Source organism: Nerophis lumbriciformis, linkage group LG04 (assembly GCF_033978685.3).
Source record: "Nerophis lumbriciformis linkage group LG04, RoL_Nlum_v2.1, whole genome shotgun sequence".
NCBI lineage: Eukaryota > Metazoa > Chordata > Actinopteri > Syngnathiformes > Syngnathidae > Nerophis > Nerophis lumbriciformis.
The window spans coordinates 4,022,501-4,040,000 of NC_084551.2; the positions used below are offsets into that span (position 1 = coordinate 4,022,501).

Genomic DNA, 17,500 nt, shown 5'->3' on the forward strand with positions numbered 1-17,500 from the left:
TGACGCGCGCAAAAACTTTGTGGACCGTGACATTGCTTTCAACACGACAGGCTGGGAGACGTTAAAAGTCGGGTCACAGATTAGCAGGACGCGTTCAGTGGTCATCCTGGCTTTGTTGGACCGCCATTCGAGTACTTTAGCGCCATTTCATCTTGGTGTCGTAGTCATACTTGCCAACCTTGAGACCTCAGAATTAGGGAGATATTCAAACTGCCCGCTGGGGGGGGGGGATGTATACATATATATATATATATATATATATATATATATATATATATATATATATATATGTCTTAATAAGGTTATCCAAAAAATAGTGCTCGATACCGTAGTAGAGCGCAATATATGTATGTGTGAGGAAAAAAAAAATCACAAGACTATTTCATCTCTACAGGCCTGTTTCATGAGGGAGGTACCCTCAATCGTCAGGAGATTTTAATGGGAGCATTCGCATACCATGGTTTATATAGGGCACAGAGTGGGTGGGTACAGACTGGCCTAGGGCGTGGTGATTGGTTCATGTGTTACCTAGGAGGTGTTTCCGTCTATGGCGGCATGTTGTTACAATTTCGCAGCGCTTGTTGAGGGATGACAGGTCTGGACGGTAGATAATAAACAGTTTCTCTTTCAAGCATAGGTTGCATCTTTTATTACCACTATTGTAAGGTGTGCTGGATGCAAAGACAATAATGTTGAATATTCAATAACATGGCAAATTCTTGCATCCAGCACACCTTACAATAGTGGTAATAAAAGATGCAACCTATGCTTGAAAGAGAAGCTGTTTATTATCTACCGTCCAGACCTGTCATCCCTCAACAAGCGCAGCGAAATTGTAACAACATGCCGCCATAGACGGAAACACCTCCTAGGTAACACATGAACCAATCACCACGCCCATAGGCCAGCCTGTACCCACCCACTCTGTGCCCTATATAAACCATGGTATGCGAATGCTCCCATTAAAATCTCCTGACGATTGAGGGTACCCCCCTCATGAAACAGGCCTGTAGAGATGAAATAGTCTTGTGATTTTTTTTCCCCACACATACATATATATATATATATATATATATGTATATATATATATATATATATATATATATATATATATATATATATATACACACATATATATATACATACATACATATATATATACACATATATATATATACACATATATATATATATATATATATATATATATATATATATATATATATATATATATATATATATATATATATATATATATACACATATATATATATACACACAGTATATATATAGCTGTAATTCACTGAAATTCAAGTATTTCTTTATATATGTATATATATATAAGAAATACTTGAATTTCAGTGAATTACAGCTACCGTATTTTCCGCACTATTAGCCGCACCTAAAAACCACAAATTTACTCAAAAGCTGACAGTGCGGCTTTTAACCCGGTGCGCTTTATATATGGATTAATATTACGATTCATTTTCATAAAGTTTCGATCTCGCAACTTCGGTAAACAGCCGCCATCTTTTTTCCCGGTAGAACAGGAAGCGCTTCTTCTTCTACGCAAGCCACCGCCAAGGTAAGCACCCGCCCCCATAGAACAGGAAGCGCTTCTTCTTCTACTGTAAGCAACCACCCGCCCGCGTAGAAGAAGAAAAAGCGCGCGGATATCACCGTACGTTTCATTTCCTTTGTGTGTTTACATCTGTAAAGACCACAAAATGGCTCCTACTAAGCGTCAGGGATCCGGTTCATGAAAAGACGCAATCTCTCCATCCGCACACGGATTACCGGTACTATTTCACAGCAACTGATATTCCTGTGAACCGCACTGGATACAACGGGAGCACGTACGGTGAATATTCACACCACAGGGAATGAGAAGTCATCCTTCACTGTGGTTCTAGCTTGCCATGCTAATGGCCAGAAACTTCCACCCATGGTGATATTCAAAAGGAAGACCTTGCCAAAAGAGACCTTTCCAGCCGGCGTCATCATAAAAGCTAACTCGAAGGGATGGATGGATGAAGAAAAGATGAGCGAGTGGTTAAGGGAAGTTTACGCAAAGAGGCCGGGTGGCTTTTTTCACGCAGCTCTGTCCATGTTGATATACGTGTGTTTGTGATTGCACATTTGCGTACATTTTGGGAGTGAACAGAGTTGTTAGAACGCTGGTTTTTAATATATTATTAAAGTTTGACTGACCTATCTGACTGTTTTTTTGACATTCCTTTAGCGCAGTTAGATGCGGCTTACAACACGGGGCGGCTTATAGGTGGACAAAGTTTTGAAATATGCCGTTCATTGAAGGCGCGGCTTTTAACCCAGGGCGCCTTATGGTGCGGAAAATACAGTATATATATATATATATATATATATATGGCTGTAATTCACTGAAATTCAAGTATTTCTTATATATATATATATATATATTGTCGGAGGCAGATATTTACATATATCCGAATTTAAGTTGTACTTCTTCCATTTCTTTGTCATATTTGAAAACAGCTCGTGTTTTATCATTTCTTCTCTTGATGCTCTGTCAGCAAGCAAACTGTGCGTGTTAACCTTGAGTTCTTTGGAATGTATTATGGCTAGGGAGACGTTGTGCTTGTGTTATGGCTAGGGAGGGGGAAGGAAAGAAGGGGTTTTTGGCGTTGGGAGGACAGACCATTTTGAGAGGCGCAATAGAATGTTCTATGGTTAGACTGGTCTCAATCAATGTATATTGGCAAAGCTTTGAGAATATACAACAAAATACCTATTCTGTCTCTGGTGGTTTTTCAACTCAGCTTGAAGTGTCGGAAAGAACTTGGGAGCGAATTGTGACTTGAATTCCCTGGGAGGAACAACTGGTCCAAAACGCAACAATATATATATATATATATATACATATATATATATAAAGAAATACATATATATATATAAAGAAATACTTGAAATTCAGTGAATTACAGCCATATATATATATATATATATATATATATATATATATACACACGGCGTGGCGAAGTTGGTAGAGTGGCCGTGCCAGCAATCGGAGGGTTACTGGTTACTAGGGTTCAATCCCCACCTTCTACCATCTTAGTCACGTCCGTTGTGTCCTTGGGCAAGACACTTCACCCCTTGCTCCTGATGGCTGCTGGTTAGCGCCTTGCATGGCAGCTCCCGCCATCAGTGTGTGAATGTGTGTGTGAATGGGTGAATGTGGAAATACTGTCAAAGCGCTTTGAGTACCTTGAAGGTAGAAAAGCACTATACAAGAATAACCCATTTATCATTTATATATATATATATATATATATATATATATATATATATATATATATATATATATATATATATATATATATGGCTGTAATTCACTGAAATTCAAGTATGTATTTAGTTATATATATATATATATATATATATATATATATATATATATATATATATATAATAAATAAATAAAAGAAGGATAGGGATGATGTTCGTTAAGAAATTATCGATGTCGATGTCATTAGCGACTCCTCTTATCGAACCGATTCCGTATCGAATCTCTTATCGAATCCAGATAGGTTGTTGTGTGTGCACTGAGTTCCAAAAGCCATAGATGTTATGTGACTGGGCAGGCACGCTGTTTATATGGAGGAAAAGCGGACGTGACTGAGGACAGTATGCGGCTGTTAAAGGGTGAAGGTTTCAGGTGAGAGAGGACGCTAAAGGCACGCCCCCAATATTGTTGACCGGGTGGAAATCGGGAGAAATTCGTGAGAATGCTTGCCCCGGGAGATTTTCGGGAGGGGCACTGAAATTCGGGACTTTCCCGGGAAAACTGTGAGGGTTGGCAAGTATGGTGGTAGTTTTACAGGCTGTGGGAAAGGGGCAATGAGCTGGACACATTTTAGTTACAAGTCAAATGTGAGTTAGAGTGGAGGACAAAGGCAAATGCATGTACCGTATTTTCCGCACTATTAGCCGCACCTAAAAACCACAAATTTACTCAAAAGCTGACAGTGCGGCTTATAACCCGGTGCGCTTTATATATGGATTAATATTAAGATTCATTTTCATAAAGTTTCGGTCTCGCAACTACGGTAAACAGCCGCCATCTTTTTTCCCCGTAGAAGAGGAAGTGCTTCTTCTTCTACGCAAGCAACCGCCAAGGTAAGCACCCGCCCCCATAGAAGAGGAAGCGCTTCTTCTTCTACTGTAAGCAACCACCCGCCCGCGTAGAAGAAGAAGAAGAAGCGCGCGGATATTACGTTTCATTTCCTTTGTGTGTTTACATCTGTAAAGACCACAAAATGGCTCCTACTAAGCGACAGGTTTCCGGTTCATGAAAAGACGCAATCTCTCCATCCGCACACGGACTACTATTTCACAGCAACTGCCTAAAGACTTTCAAGAAAAGCTGGCTACTTTCCGTGCATATTGTAAAAACAAGATAGCTGAAAAAAAGATCCGGCCAGAGAGCATTATCAACATGGACGAGGTTCCACTGACTTTTGATATTCCTGTGAACCGCACTGTGGATACAACGGGAGCACGTACGGCGAATATTCGCACCACAGGGAATGAGAAGTCATCCTTCACTGTGGTTCTAGCTTGCCATGCTAATGGCCAGAAACTTCCACCCATGGTGATATTCAAAAGGAAGACCTTGCCAAAAGAGACCTTACCAGCCGGCGTCATCATAAAAGCTAACTCGAAGGGATGGATGGATGAAGAAAAGATGAGCGAGTGGTTAAGGTAAGTTTACGCGAAGAGGCCGGGTGGCTTTTTTCACGCAGCTCTGTCCATGTTGATATACGACTCCATGCGCGCCCACATCACGCTGGTTTTTAATATATTATTAAAGTTTGACTGACCTATCTGACTGTTTTTTGACATTCCTTTAGCGCAGTTAGATGCGGCTTATAACACGGGGCGGCTTATAGGTGGACAAAGTTTTGAAATATGCTGTTCATTGAAGGCGCGGCTTATAACCCAGGGCGGCTTATGGTGCGGAAAATACGGTACTGTATGTGCCTTTTATACAGAACCCAATGGGAAAGGAGGCACTTTTGAGTTTTTTCTTGCCCTGATGTGGGATCTGAGACGAGGATGTCGTCGTGGCTTGTGCAGCCCTTTGAGACACTCGTGATTAATGGCTATATAAATAAACTTTGATTGATTGACTTTTGTCACATTCTGATGTCACAAAATCAAGACAGTTGTCGGACTTTTAACACAACAGGGCAGAACAAGTGACTGTTGGAATTGGGGGTTAAATCACCAAAAATTATTCCCGGGCACAGCCACCGCTGCTGCCCGCTGCTCCCCTCACCTCCCAGGGGGTGATCAAGGGTGATGGGTCAAACCCAGACAATAATGTGTGTGTGGCAATCATTGGTACTTTAACTTTTGTAAAGGTTTAGCAGAATACCCTAAAAGCGGAGAACACGCAAGGACAATTGGGCCGGTTTGTCTCAATTTTACCCCTTCTGATCAAAGATGGCCAACACCTGATTATCTAATGTCTTATAGAGTTGTCTCATAAGATTGTCCTGTGGTCTGAGGTGTGTTGAGTGAATTTGTCACGATAACCGTCTCAAACGGGTCTGTGCCGACAACCAAAACTGATCACGTCCGTGGGGAAAGCAAACGCCACCCGAGTCATGGCTTCGGAAATTGTGACGTGGTACGGAAAGTAGCTAATCAAGAAGCTAGAAAAGCAGTGAGCATGTACACACCTCGAGCTTGCCCAGTCGATTATAAAGTCTGTCTTTTCTTTCAAAAACAGTCCCAAAAACACCATAAGTCCCTCTTCTTATACATTGCCTGTTTTCTGGTTGTTGCGATGTTTCTTCTTCGATTTTGTTAGATCGAGTTTGTTCACGTGAGATTTGGGGCTTGGAGGACGAGAGTCTGCCTTGGTGGTGGGACAGAATAGTTAAGTGTGTGGTGTGCTGTGTTGAGATGATTGTTGGACACCACACACATAACCATCAAACTGTTCAATGCCTGATTGTAATCTGATTTAGAACATCTTCTTTAGACGCATGGGACTTATACTAACTCCAAAAACTGCCAAGTGGACTTCACCGTACCCCCTTTTTGTTCTGGTAAGACTCATACAGAACTGGAAATAACCTACTCAGTGGCCTAGTGGTTAGAGTGTCCGCCCTGAGATCGGTAGGTTGTGAGTTCAGGCCGAGTCATACCAAAGACTATAAAAATGAGACCCGTTACCTCCCTGCTTGGCACTCAGCATCAAGGGTTGGAATTGGGGGTTAAATCACCAAAAATTATTCCCGGGCGCAGTACCGTCCCCTTGTTAGGGGGTGAACAAGGGGAAGGGTCAAATGCAGAGGACAAATTTCACCACACCTAGTGTGTGTGTGACAATCATTGCTACTTTAACATGATAGAAAGGTTTGGAAAGTGCTCAGTTTTAGATGTTGGGTAAGCCTTTGAGAGTTATTCGGTCTGAAATTTCTCGTTTAGCCATGTCAATGAAATGAAAAAAACATGAATCCCTACTCTAGCTAAGTAAAATATGTCAGGATTTTAGTAAAATTCGTATCAACGCAACTGTGACAGACGATGCCAGCAGTGATTTGGGAGCTTGGGGAAAATAAACGGGTGTTAGACGCCATACTTCAATTCACTTTCACACCCATCACTAGCTACCAACTACCCCGCCCCTTGCCACAGCACAACTCAGGGGGAAAAAAAAAGGTTTCCCACAGGCGACCTCAACATCGGCATGACAACCCGTCTCGACTTGAACGGAGAAGATAAGAGAACGCGGAAGGAAGCGAGAGACGCCCTCTGTAGCTTGTATCAGGATGCCGTTAATGCTCCTCCACACGCTGTGGTTCCTCTCTGTGATTTTTTCTGAGCGTCCATGTGATAGTTTCACTTCGAATGTTCCCAGTTGTAGTTTTTAACAGGGCCGGTATGAAAAACAAACAGCAAACACTCCACTCACAAGATTCCTACCACAAACACCCTCCTCCAGTCCACCGGGGCTACACTGTGATTAATAATAGCGTATACGTAAAATACATTTTTGAAAAATAAAGAGTGGTTTCATTCTCGCATCTCCAGCCGACAGAGCCACAAAAATCCGCAGGACATTTTTTTTTCTCCCTTTTGTCTCCTCCTCCTCCTCCTCCTCTTCCTGCTTTATACGTAAACAGCAGTTCGAGAAATGACGGAACCATCCCGCTGGGACTCCATGTCATCATCCAGGTAGTCTCCGATCATATCGTCCTGGTCGTTGGGCGGGCGCAGCTGCAGGATGGGGGCGCCCCCGGCGAAGTGATCGTACCGCTCCTCTTCCTCGAGCTCGTCGAACTTTCTCCTCTCCGCGTCGTCCAGCTCGCTGCTGAGCAGGATGTCCTGGGCGGTGGGCGCGCTGGAGAGCCCCTCGGGCCGCCCCCCAACGCCCAGGGGCCCGTGGTTGTTCTTCTCCCCGAGACCCTGGTGGGACGAGCCGTCGTTGTACACGTAGATGGGGCCGTTGTTGTTGCCCACGCCGCCGCCGACACCGCCCCCGCTCGTGCCGTTCTTGCTGGCCTTCTTGCCGCCGCCGAAAATGCGCGTCTTGAGGTCGTTGGTGCGGTAGCCCTGCTGCTGCCGGCGGCTACGAGTGACCAGCACGGCCACGAGGGCGGCGACCAAAAGCAGGGCCAGCAGGGAGCCGATCACGGCCCCCGCCACCACGCCGACATTGGATGGGTTCTCTGAAGGCTCTGTAGGAGGGAGAGGAGGAAGGGATGGAGAGAAACAGGGGAGAAAAAGCGTGTGAATTGTGCCGAGAGAAAGCCACAAAGATAGGAAGGGAAAAAGGAGACTAGAACCAGGGAAGGACCAGGTAAGGAAGGTTGGGTGTTTGTAGGTATTTGGGACTCTCCCGAAACATAGTCAACCAATTTTTGACTTCATGGATTTTGCGGTCAATCTGCCAATACTCCATTAAAACAGGCATCAAACAAGTCCACTAGAGTAGCTATCTACTCTACTTCTTCATGTAGTGGCTGGAATGATGTAATGTAAATCAAATCAAATCAACTTTATTTATAAAGCACATTTAAAATGTACCACAGGGGTAGCCAAAGTGCCGTACAATGGGCAGGTTAAAAGATAAAGCGAGTACCGAGCAAACACAACACAAACAGAACATGATAAAAAATAAATAAATAAAATAGAATAAATAAAAACATAAAAACAGGTTCACAGCAGGTGTATTATGGGGCGCCATTGCAGGATGGATATCACTCAGTGTTAAAAGCCATGGAATAAAAGTATGTTTTTAAGAGAGATTTAAAAACAGAAAGAGAGGAGGCTTGTCTAACACTCAGGGGTAGGTCGTTCCAGAGCTTGGGAGCAGCAACGGCGAAAGCTCTGTCACCTCTAAGCTTCAGCCTTGTGTCAGGGACCGTCAACAGCAGCTGATCGGCTGATCTTAAGGATCGGGCGGGGCAGTAAGGCTGAAGGAGGTCGGAGAGATAGGTTGGCGCGAGGTTGTTTAGACATTTAAAAACAAATAAAAGGAGTTTAAAATGTATTCGATAACGCACAGGGAGCCAGTGAAGGGACGCTAAAATAGGGGTGATGTGCTCACGTAAAGAACCAAAACAGCGCGGGAATCTAAATCCCTCTGGAAAAATGGACGCACACAGCAAACACGTCAAGACTAGTGGATTCACTGGGAAAATACAGTTTCTCCAAAATAACAGCTTTGGAACATTTAGTGAGACTCCCTACTTTGATTTATACACAATAATCTAAGAAATTTGTTTCAATGGGTGCTGCTGTTAGCAATGTCAAATATTTAAAAGTTCAATTATGCTCAGGAATGAACTGTTTTTGTTGTCTGATGCAAAGTTAAAGGGGAACATTATCCATCCATCCATCCATCCATCTTCTTCCGCTTATCCGAGGTCGGGTCGCGGGGGCAGCAGCCTAAGCAGGGAAGCCCAGACTTCCCTCTCACCAGCCACTTCGTCCAGCTCCTCCCGGGGGATCCCGAAGCGTTCCCAGGCCAGCCGGGAGACATAAGTCTTCCCAACGTGTCCTGGGTCTTCCCCGTGGCCTCCTACCGGTCGGACGTGCCCTAAACACCTCCCGAGGGAGGCGATCGGGTGGCATCCTGACCAGATGCCCGAACCACCTCATCTGGCTCCCCTCGATGTGGAGGAGCAGCGGCTTTACTTTGAGCTCCCCCCGGATGGCAGAGCTTCTCACCCTATCTCTAAGGGAGAGACCCGCCACCCGGCGGAGGAAACTCATTTCGGCCGCTTGTACCCGTGATCTTGTCCTTTCGGTCATGACCCAAAGCTCATGACCATAGGTGAGGATGGGAACGTAGATCGACCGGTAAATTGAGAGCTTTGCCTTCCGGCTCAGCTCCTTCTTCACCACAACGGATCGATACAGCGTCCGCATTACTGAAGACACCGCACCGATCCGCCTGTCGATCTCACGATCCACTCTTCCCCCACTCGTGAACAAGACTCCGAGGTACTTGAACTCCTCCACTTGGGGCAGGGTCTCCTCCCCAACCCGAAGATGGCATTCCACCCTTTTCCGGGCGAGAACCATGGACTCGGACTTGGAGGTGCTGATTCTCATCCCAGTCGCTTCACATTATCACAATTTCAGAATGGTTAAAACCATTAAAAATCAGTTCCCAGTGGCTTCTTATATTTTTCGAAGTTTTTTTCAAAATTTTACCCATCACGCAATATCCCTAAAAAAAAGCTTCAAAGTGCCTGATTTTAACCATCGTTATAAACACCCGTCCATTTTCCTGTGACGTCACATAGTGAAGCCAACACAAACAAACATGGCGGATAGAACAGCAAGCTATAGCGACATTAGCTCGGATTCAGACTCGGATTTCAGCGGCTTAAGCGATTCAACAGATTACGAATGTATTGAAACGGATGGTTGTAGTGTGGAGGCAGGTAGCGAAAACCAAATTGAAGAAGAAACTGAAGCTATTGAGCCATATCGGTTTGAACCGTATGCAAGCGAAACCGACGAAAACGACACGACAGCCAGCGACACGGGAGAAAGCGAGGACGAATTCGGCGATCGCCTTCTAACCAACGATTGGTATGTGTTTGTTTGGCATTAAAGGAAACTAACAACTATGAACTAGGTTTACAGCATATGAAATACATTTGGCAACAACATGCACTTTGTGAGTGCAGACAGCCCAATTTTCATCAATTATTCTGTAGACATACCCTCATCCGCGCTCTTTTCCTGAAAGCTGATCTGTCCAGTTTTGGAGTTGGTGTCAGCAGGCCAGGGAAGCTAGGGTCGATAGGGGGTTTAGCTCGCTCGTCTGCGGGAACAAACTGCCGCCATTGCTTGCCGTGCTAGCGAGGTCCTTTGTCCCTGAATTGCTCACACACTCCGGCAGATTCAATGGGGGTCTGGCGGCAGATTTCTTTGACTTTATCGTTGGAAATGCATCTGCTTTCAGTGTCGCAGGATATCCACACATTCTTGCCATCTCTGTCGTAGCATAGCTTTCGTCGGTAAAGTGTGCGGAACAAACGTCCAATTTCTTGCCACTTTCGCATCTTTGGGCCACTGGTGCAACTTGAATCCGTCCCTGTTCGTGTTGTTACACCCTCCGACAACACACCGACGAGGCATGATGTCTCCAAGGTACGGAAAACAGTCGAAAAAAACGGAAAATAACAGAGCTGATTTGACTCGGTGTTTGAGAAAATGGCGGATTGCTTCCCGATGTGACGCCACGTTGTGACGTCATCGCTCCGAGAGCGAATATTAGAAAGGCGTTTAATTCGCCAAAATTCACCCATTTAGAGTTCGGAAATCGGTTAAAAAAATATATGGTCTTTTTTCTGCAACATCAAGATATATATTGACGCTTACATAGGTCTGGTGATAATGTTCCCCTTTAAAAGTTAAAGTACCACTGATAGTCACACACGCACTAGGTGTGGTGAAATGACCCTCTGCATTTGACCCATCCCCTTGTTCCACCCCCTGGGAGGTGAGGGGAGCAGTGAGCAGCAGCGGTGGCCGCGCTCGGGACTCATTTTTGGTGATTTAACCCCCAATTCCAACCCTTGATGCTGAGTGCCAAGCAGGGAGTTTAATGGGTCCCATTTTTATGGAAGCCCCAAGCGCCTAATTGGGAGACTGTGTCTACTCACAGGGACGGACAATATATCAGAAAATAGTTTGGTATTTAAAAAAGAAAAATGCATGATTTGGTTAACAATGCATATCAATTATTATGAGCAGTTAATTATTTGTTATGAACGACGAAGGACACAGCTTATATTAAAACGGATGGCCACTATCTGAGGAAATACGCTAAGTTTGATATCATGTGTTGTTTCGTAATGGTGATTGTCAAGATATTCAGTGCTAATAGAGGGGTGTCCAAACTTTTTTTCCACAGAAGGCCTCACAAAAAATTATTTTGGGATCAATTTTTTCTATTTTCAAACATGCTAAAACCAACTCGAGTAAATACTCTTGACACAACATAAATAAAAATATATATTTAAAAATGGCCTGCATGTGACCTTTGTTTTATAACTGACAAAGCATATCATTATTACTACTACTGCTATTATCGTTAATTGTTTTAATCCTGTTAGTCGTTTGCTCTTTTTCAATTTTGCTGTTATTTTCTTGTTTAATTTTATTTTTAGAATGTTCACAGGCTAATACAAAAAGAAACAGCGGACCACACTTTGGACAACCCTGGGCTAAGAAAAGTAAAAACTTCCCGCTATCCATTCATTACACTGCAAAAACTGACATCTAAGTAAGATTAAATATCTCAAATAAGGGTGATATTTGCTTATTTTCTGTCTGATAAGATAATTCTTCTCACTAAGCAGATTTTATGTTAGAGTGTTTTACTTGTTTTAAGGGTTTTGGTCCTAAATGATCTCAGTAAGGAATTACAGCTTGTTGCTGAGATTTCATGACCTATATTGAGTAAAACATGCTTGAAACTAGAATATCAACTGATGCAAAGCTGTGTCATCAACACTCACAAGTATAAAACTACTTTTTTAAAGTGATAATTTCTTACTTCAAGCATGAACAAAAAAATCATGATGCCGAGCGCATATCATTATGTCAAGATAATGGCACTAGCATTTACTTCATTTAAGAATATTTTTCAACATATTGAGCAAAAAGGTCTCTTTTTTTTCTACCAAGAAAAGTGCACTTATTATTAGTGAGAATATACTTATTTTAAGGTATTTTTGTGTTCATTGAGGTTAGCTAATTAGGGCCCGCATGGCCCATTGTATAAGGACTCCCAAAGGGAGTCCTTATGCAATGGGACATAAGGTCCTATTGAATTTGTAAGGTTTTATTATTAGGGCCCGCATGGCCCATTGCATAAGGACTCCCAAAGGGAGTCCTTATGCAATGGGACATAAGGACCTATTGAATTTGTAAGGTTTTATTATTCTTTATTATTATTATACCGACCGCCTCTTTGAGCTGTAATTTGACCCACTTAACATGCTTCAAAACTCACCATATTTGACCCACACATCAGGACCTGCGAAAATTGCCTTTTAATTAAAAAACTGAACCACAAAACTCAAAATTGCGCTCTAGCGCCCCCTAGGAAAAAGAAAACTAGACTGCCTGTAACTCCCACTAGGAAGGTAGGAGAGACATGAAACAAAAACCTCTATGTAGGTCTGACTCAGATCTAGATTTCATAATAGTACATTCTCGGGCTAAAATCAACAGGAAGTTGGCAATTCCCCCTTCAAGACAAAAAAGTACTAAAAACAGTCACTTTTGCCTGCCCCTTAACACGCTTCAAAACTCACCAAACTGAACACACACATCAGGACGGGCAAAAATTGCGATCTAATAAAAAAACCTAACCCCAAATCTCAAAATTGCGCTCTAGCACAATTTTTGAATAAAACGCACAAAAAACTGCTCCTCGGAAGAAAAATATGACAAAACTGCCTGTAACTCCCACTGGGAAGGTCGGAGAGACATGAAACAAAAACCTCTATGTAGGTCTCACTCAGACCTACATTTCATAGATTGACAACCCCCAGCAAAAACCAACAGGAAGTTTGCTATTACCCCTTCAAAACAAAATTTTTGTAAAAACCGGTCACCTTCCTTCAAAACTTATCTCCTCTGAGCGCGTTTGTCGTTTCGGCTTCAAAGTAACACAGGAGAGAGATTGAACCCTTGTGTATAAAAGTATAGAACAGCGTTTTTATAACTGCTCCGGTTTTGATTTTATGACCCTTCAAAGAACCGCTGCGCTGATGCTGCTGCTGTTTTTTCTAGATGGCTGCTTAAAAGCAGGAAGCACCAGCGTGCCCACACAATGCAGACAAGGTAGGTACACTAGACAAAAGTCTTGGGACACTTCAGACTAAAAGTAGACAAAAGTATTGGGACAGTTAGGACTAGCACCTGCCAAATACGCGGGCCCGACCAATGCTGCTTGCAGCTTTAATTTTACTTGTTTTGGAAAGTCTTGACAAGCCACATTTTCTTGTTCTATTGGCAGATAATTTTGCTTAGTTCGAATAAAATACCCTTAATTTTTGTATTTTTGCAGTGCAATTCAAACTGATCCAGCAGCGCGATTGAAGATTATTTTATTTCCAAAAATCAAGGAACAGAATACTCGGGAAACAAAATAAAAGGTAGCCTATATAAAGCCGAGGTCTACAGACAGGTGAGGTCAAAGACGGTATATGCTGGGGCTCAACTGCCAATCTGCGTGGGAACTTTTCACTGCCTGCAAAGGGTGCACACTGACATACACACATCAATCACTCAAAATAATAAAATAAATATGGATTCATATATGGCTCTCTATTAGGCTCCTACAAGTAACATATTGGCTCTTAATGAGTCATTATTAAGTACTTACTAATTCCTTATTAGTCTTCCCGCGATAAGGTTAGGGTTCTTAGAATATGTTCCCTTTGTGTCCAAAAACTCTAAATTAAGTCTTTGTTACTTAGAATATGTTCCCCATCCTAAAGTGTTACCAAATTAACTTGCTCCATGGACAGATAATTTCACTTGTGTTTTAGTATTTTCTATCTAAAATCTAGTCTTTTTATGTTATATTTTGACAGCCCTTTTTTGCAATGTACTTGCATTGGATTGAGTACATTGCAAAAACTGAAATCTAAGTAAGATTAAATATCTCAAATAAGGGTGATATTTGCTTATTTTCTGTCTGATAAGATCATTCTTCTCACTAAGCAGATTTTATGTTAAGAGTGTTTTACTTGTTTTAAGGGTTTTGGTCCTAAATGATCTCAGTAAGATATTACAGCTTGTTGCTGAGATGTTATGACCTATTTTGAGTAAAACATGCTTGAAACTAGAATATCAAGTGTTGCAAAGCTGTGTCATCAACACTCACAAGTATAAAACTACTTTTTTAAAGTCATCATTTCTTATTTCAAGCATGAAAAAAATAAAAATCCTGACTTTGACACAATTGTGTCTCATAATTAAAACAGATGACAGCCAAATGGACTTTGCTGTTTTCTTTTCAATGAAACAAGAGAAAATACGTACTCATATAGTAGTACAGTTGGGACAGTAGAGTAAACTGACAGTTAATATTTAAACTATTTTGAACAGAAAAGGTTCATGCACATTCAGATAAATTCTTCAAAATTACAATTAAAAACATTTTGGCCGGGCTGTATATATGCGCATTAATTGAATGAAAGAGCACGCACTTGGCGCGATGATGTCATGTTATCCATGGAAAAATGCATTTTTAGACCATATGATTTGCCTGAGCGGCTAAGAGACCCCGACAGTAACAAGATGTTGCCTTGTTGCCTTTCCATTAAGAACAATAAATTAGTTTTTAGTATAAGTTTGCTGGTTTGAAGAAATGTCATGCCGAGTGCATATCATTATGTCGAGATAATGGCACTAGCATTTACTTCATTTAAGAATATTTTTTAACATATTGAGCAAAAATGTGTCTTTTTTTTTCTACCAAGAAAAGTGCACTTCTCATACCTGCCAACTTTTGAAATCAGAAAAACCTAGTAGCCAGGGTCCAGGGGCCGCAGGCCCCGGTAGGTCCAGGACAAAGTCCTGGTGGGGCGGTTTGGCCCGCGACGCAAAATGATTATTAGCATTCAGACAGGTTAAAATGTTGCTAAAACCATCACTTTTCTATCAGTCACAGTGACTTTTCAAAACAAAAATATTACAGCTAAAATCATATGGGTTGATTGACATGTTTATTCTGTAAACTAACTTCAATAGTTTGAAATTATTTTGACAGTTAATGCCAGTTATCCTGTCAACCTTTCACAAGACTTCAATTTGTTAATTGAAAGTATAAACACTTTTTACAGTAAACAAATGGTAAAACAGTACTAAACAATTCCATTAAAAAAAAAAATTGGTGTCATTATTAACTTTCTGTCCAAGCTTGTATAATCTACTGCCTTGTTCAATTGTAAAAAATATTCTGTGCCTAAAATTCACATTTCTATCACAATTATCATACTGTAAACATGGTAAGCTAACTTCATTAAAATTAATAGTCCTGTCAATAGCATGGAATTACAATTCAAATGTAGTTTTTTTGTAAGCCTTTCAAAAGAATTCAAAATATGAAAAATGAATGAAAATTAATTGAAGCCATCAGACACTTGAAAAGTGGCACATCACATCTCTAATGTAATCATTTGAACTTTTCAACAGAAATAGCACTGCAAAAATATTAAGGACATACTTCTGTATTTTGGTAGTTATGCTGTCAACATTTAACAAGATTTCTTCAACTTGGACTTGAAAGCATAAATAGTATAAACACTTTTAACAGTATAACAGTACTAAACAATTCCAATAGATAACATTGGTGTCATTACCTTTTTGTGGCTAAAATCCAAAGTTTTCCACTTGTATCGCTAGCAACGGCATTAGACTTGTGTTTTTTTGTCCCAACGTGGTCTTTTACATCGCTAATTCCTCCGTGTCCGATCGAAAAATCTTGTCTGCACAAGGTGCAATTCGCGTAGTTTTCACCCTTTTTGGAACGGATAATTATTCCCGGATAGGCTTTTGAATATTCTTCACGGAATGACTGCAGTTTTCTTTTCGGTTTAAGACTCGTTTGCGATTTTTCTCCGGCTGATTCCATGATCGTTCGCTCGTTTGGAAACAATGGGCAACAGGTGCCTCGTGCTTGGCAGCGGTGCTATAAATAGCCTCGCGCATGGCATTCGGAATGGCTCGATAGGAAGTTACGGGAAGCAGTGTCGATTGTCATTGTTGTTACGCGATTTCGTGAATAAAACTTAAAAAAAAAAATTTGTTTTTAAATTAATGAAAAACCGTATTTTTTATCACTGCAACCGTAACCCGGAATAGGTTGATGAAAACCGTACTAATTACGGAAAAACCGGAGTAGTTGGCAGGTATGCCTTTCCATTAAGAACAATAAATTAGTTTTTAGTATAAGTTTGCTGGTTTGAAGAAATGTAATGCCGAGCGCATATCATTATGTCAAGATAATGGCACTAGCATTTACTTCATTTAAGAATATTTTTTAACATATTGAGCAAAAATGTGTCTTTTTTTTTCTACCAAGAAAAGTGCACTTATTATTACAATTATTATTTAAGGTATTTTTGGGTTCATTGAAGTTAACTAATTAGGGCCCGCATGGCATCCCTTTGGGAGTCCTTATGCAATGGGACATAAGGACCTATTGAATTTGTAACGTTTTATTCTTTATTATTATTATTATTCTTCCGCAACTTTGCGCTGTAATTTGACCCCCTTAACATACTTCAAAACTCACCAAATTTTACACACACGTCAGTAATATACGGCAAAACTTTTTATCAAAAAAAACAAACCTCAAAACTCAAAATTGCGCTCTAGCACCCCCAACAAAAAAAACAAACTAGACTGCCTGTAACTCCCACTAGGAAGGTCGGAGAGACATGAAACAAAAACCTTTATGTAGGTGTGACTTAGACCTAGATTTCATCATAGTATATTCTCGGGCAAAAATCAACAGGAAGTTGGCAATTCCCCCTTCAAGACAAAAAAGTACTAAAAACAGTCACTTTTGCCTCTTTGAGCTGTAATTTGACCCCCTTAACATGCTTCAAAACTCACCAAACTGAACACACACATCAGGACTGGCTAAAATTGTGATTTAATGAAAAAACCTAACCCCAAATCTCAAAATTGTGCTCTACCGCAAATTTTTTTAATAAAACGCAGAAAAAACTGCTCGTCGGAAGAAAAAAAATGACAAAACTGCCTGTAACTCCCACTGGGAAAGTCAGAGAGACATGAAACAAAAACCTCTATGTAGGTCTCACTTAGACCTACTTTTCATAGATTGACAACCCTCAGCAAAAATCAACAGGAAGTTTGCAATTTCCCCTTCAAAACAAATTTTTTTTATAAACCGGTCACTTCTCTTCAAACATTATCTCCTCTGAGCGCGTTTGTCGTT

At 41.3% G+C, this 17,500-nt stretch overlaps 1 protein-coding gene across 3 annotated transcripts in view; it reads right to left on the minus strand.

Moving 5' to 3' along the window:
* Positions 1–17,500, minus strand: part of LOC133594747 (nectin-2) — a 547,719-nt gene that overhangs the window by 216,853 nt on the left and 313,366 nt on the right. The window contains exon 7 of one of the 3 annotated variants that reach the window (XM_061947614.2): positions 4,827–7,730. The exons of the other annotated variants lie outside the window; for them this stretch is intronic. Coding sequence (XP_061803598.1) covers positions 7,162–7,730 — 569 coding nt within the window. The 3' untranslated portion in view covers positions 4,827–7,161. Of the gene's footprint in view, positions 1–4,826; positions 7,731–17,500 lie in introns of those variants that run through there. 3 annotated transcript variants of the gene reach the window in all.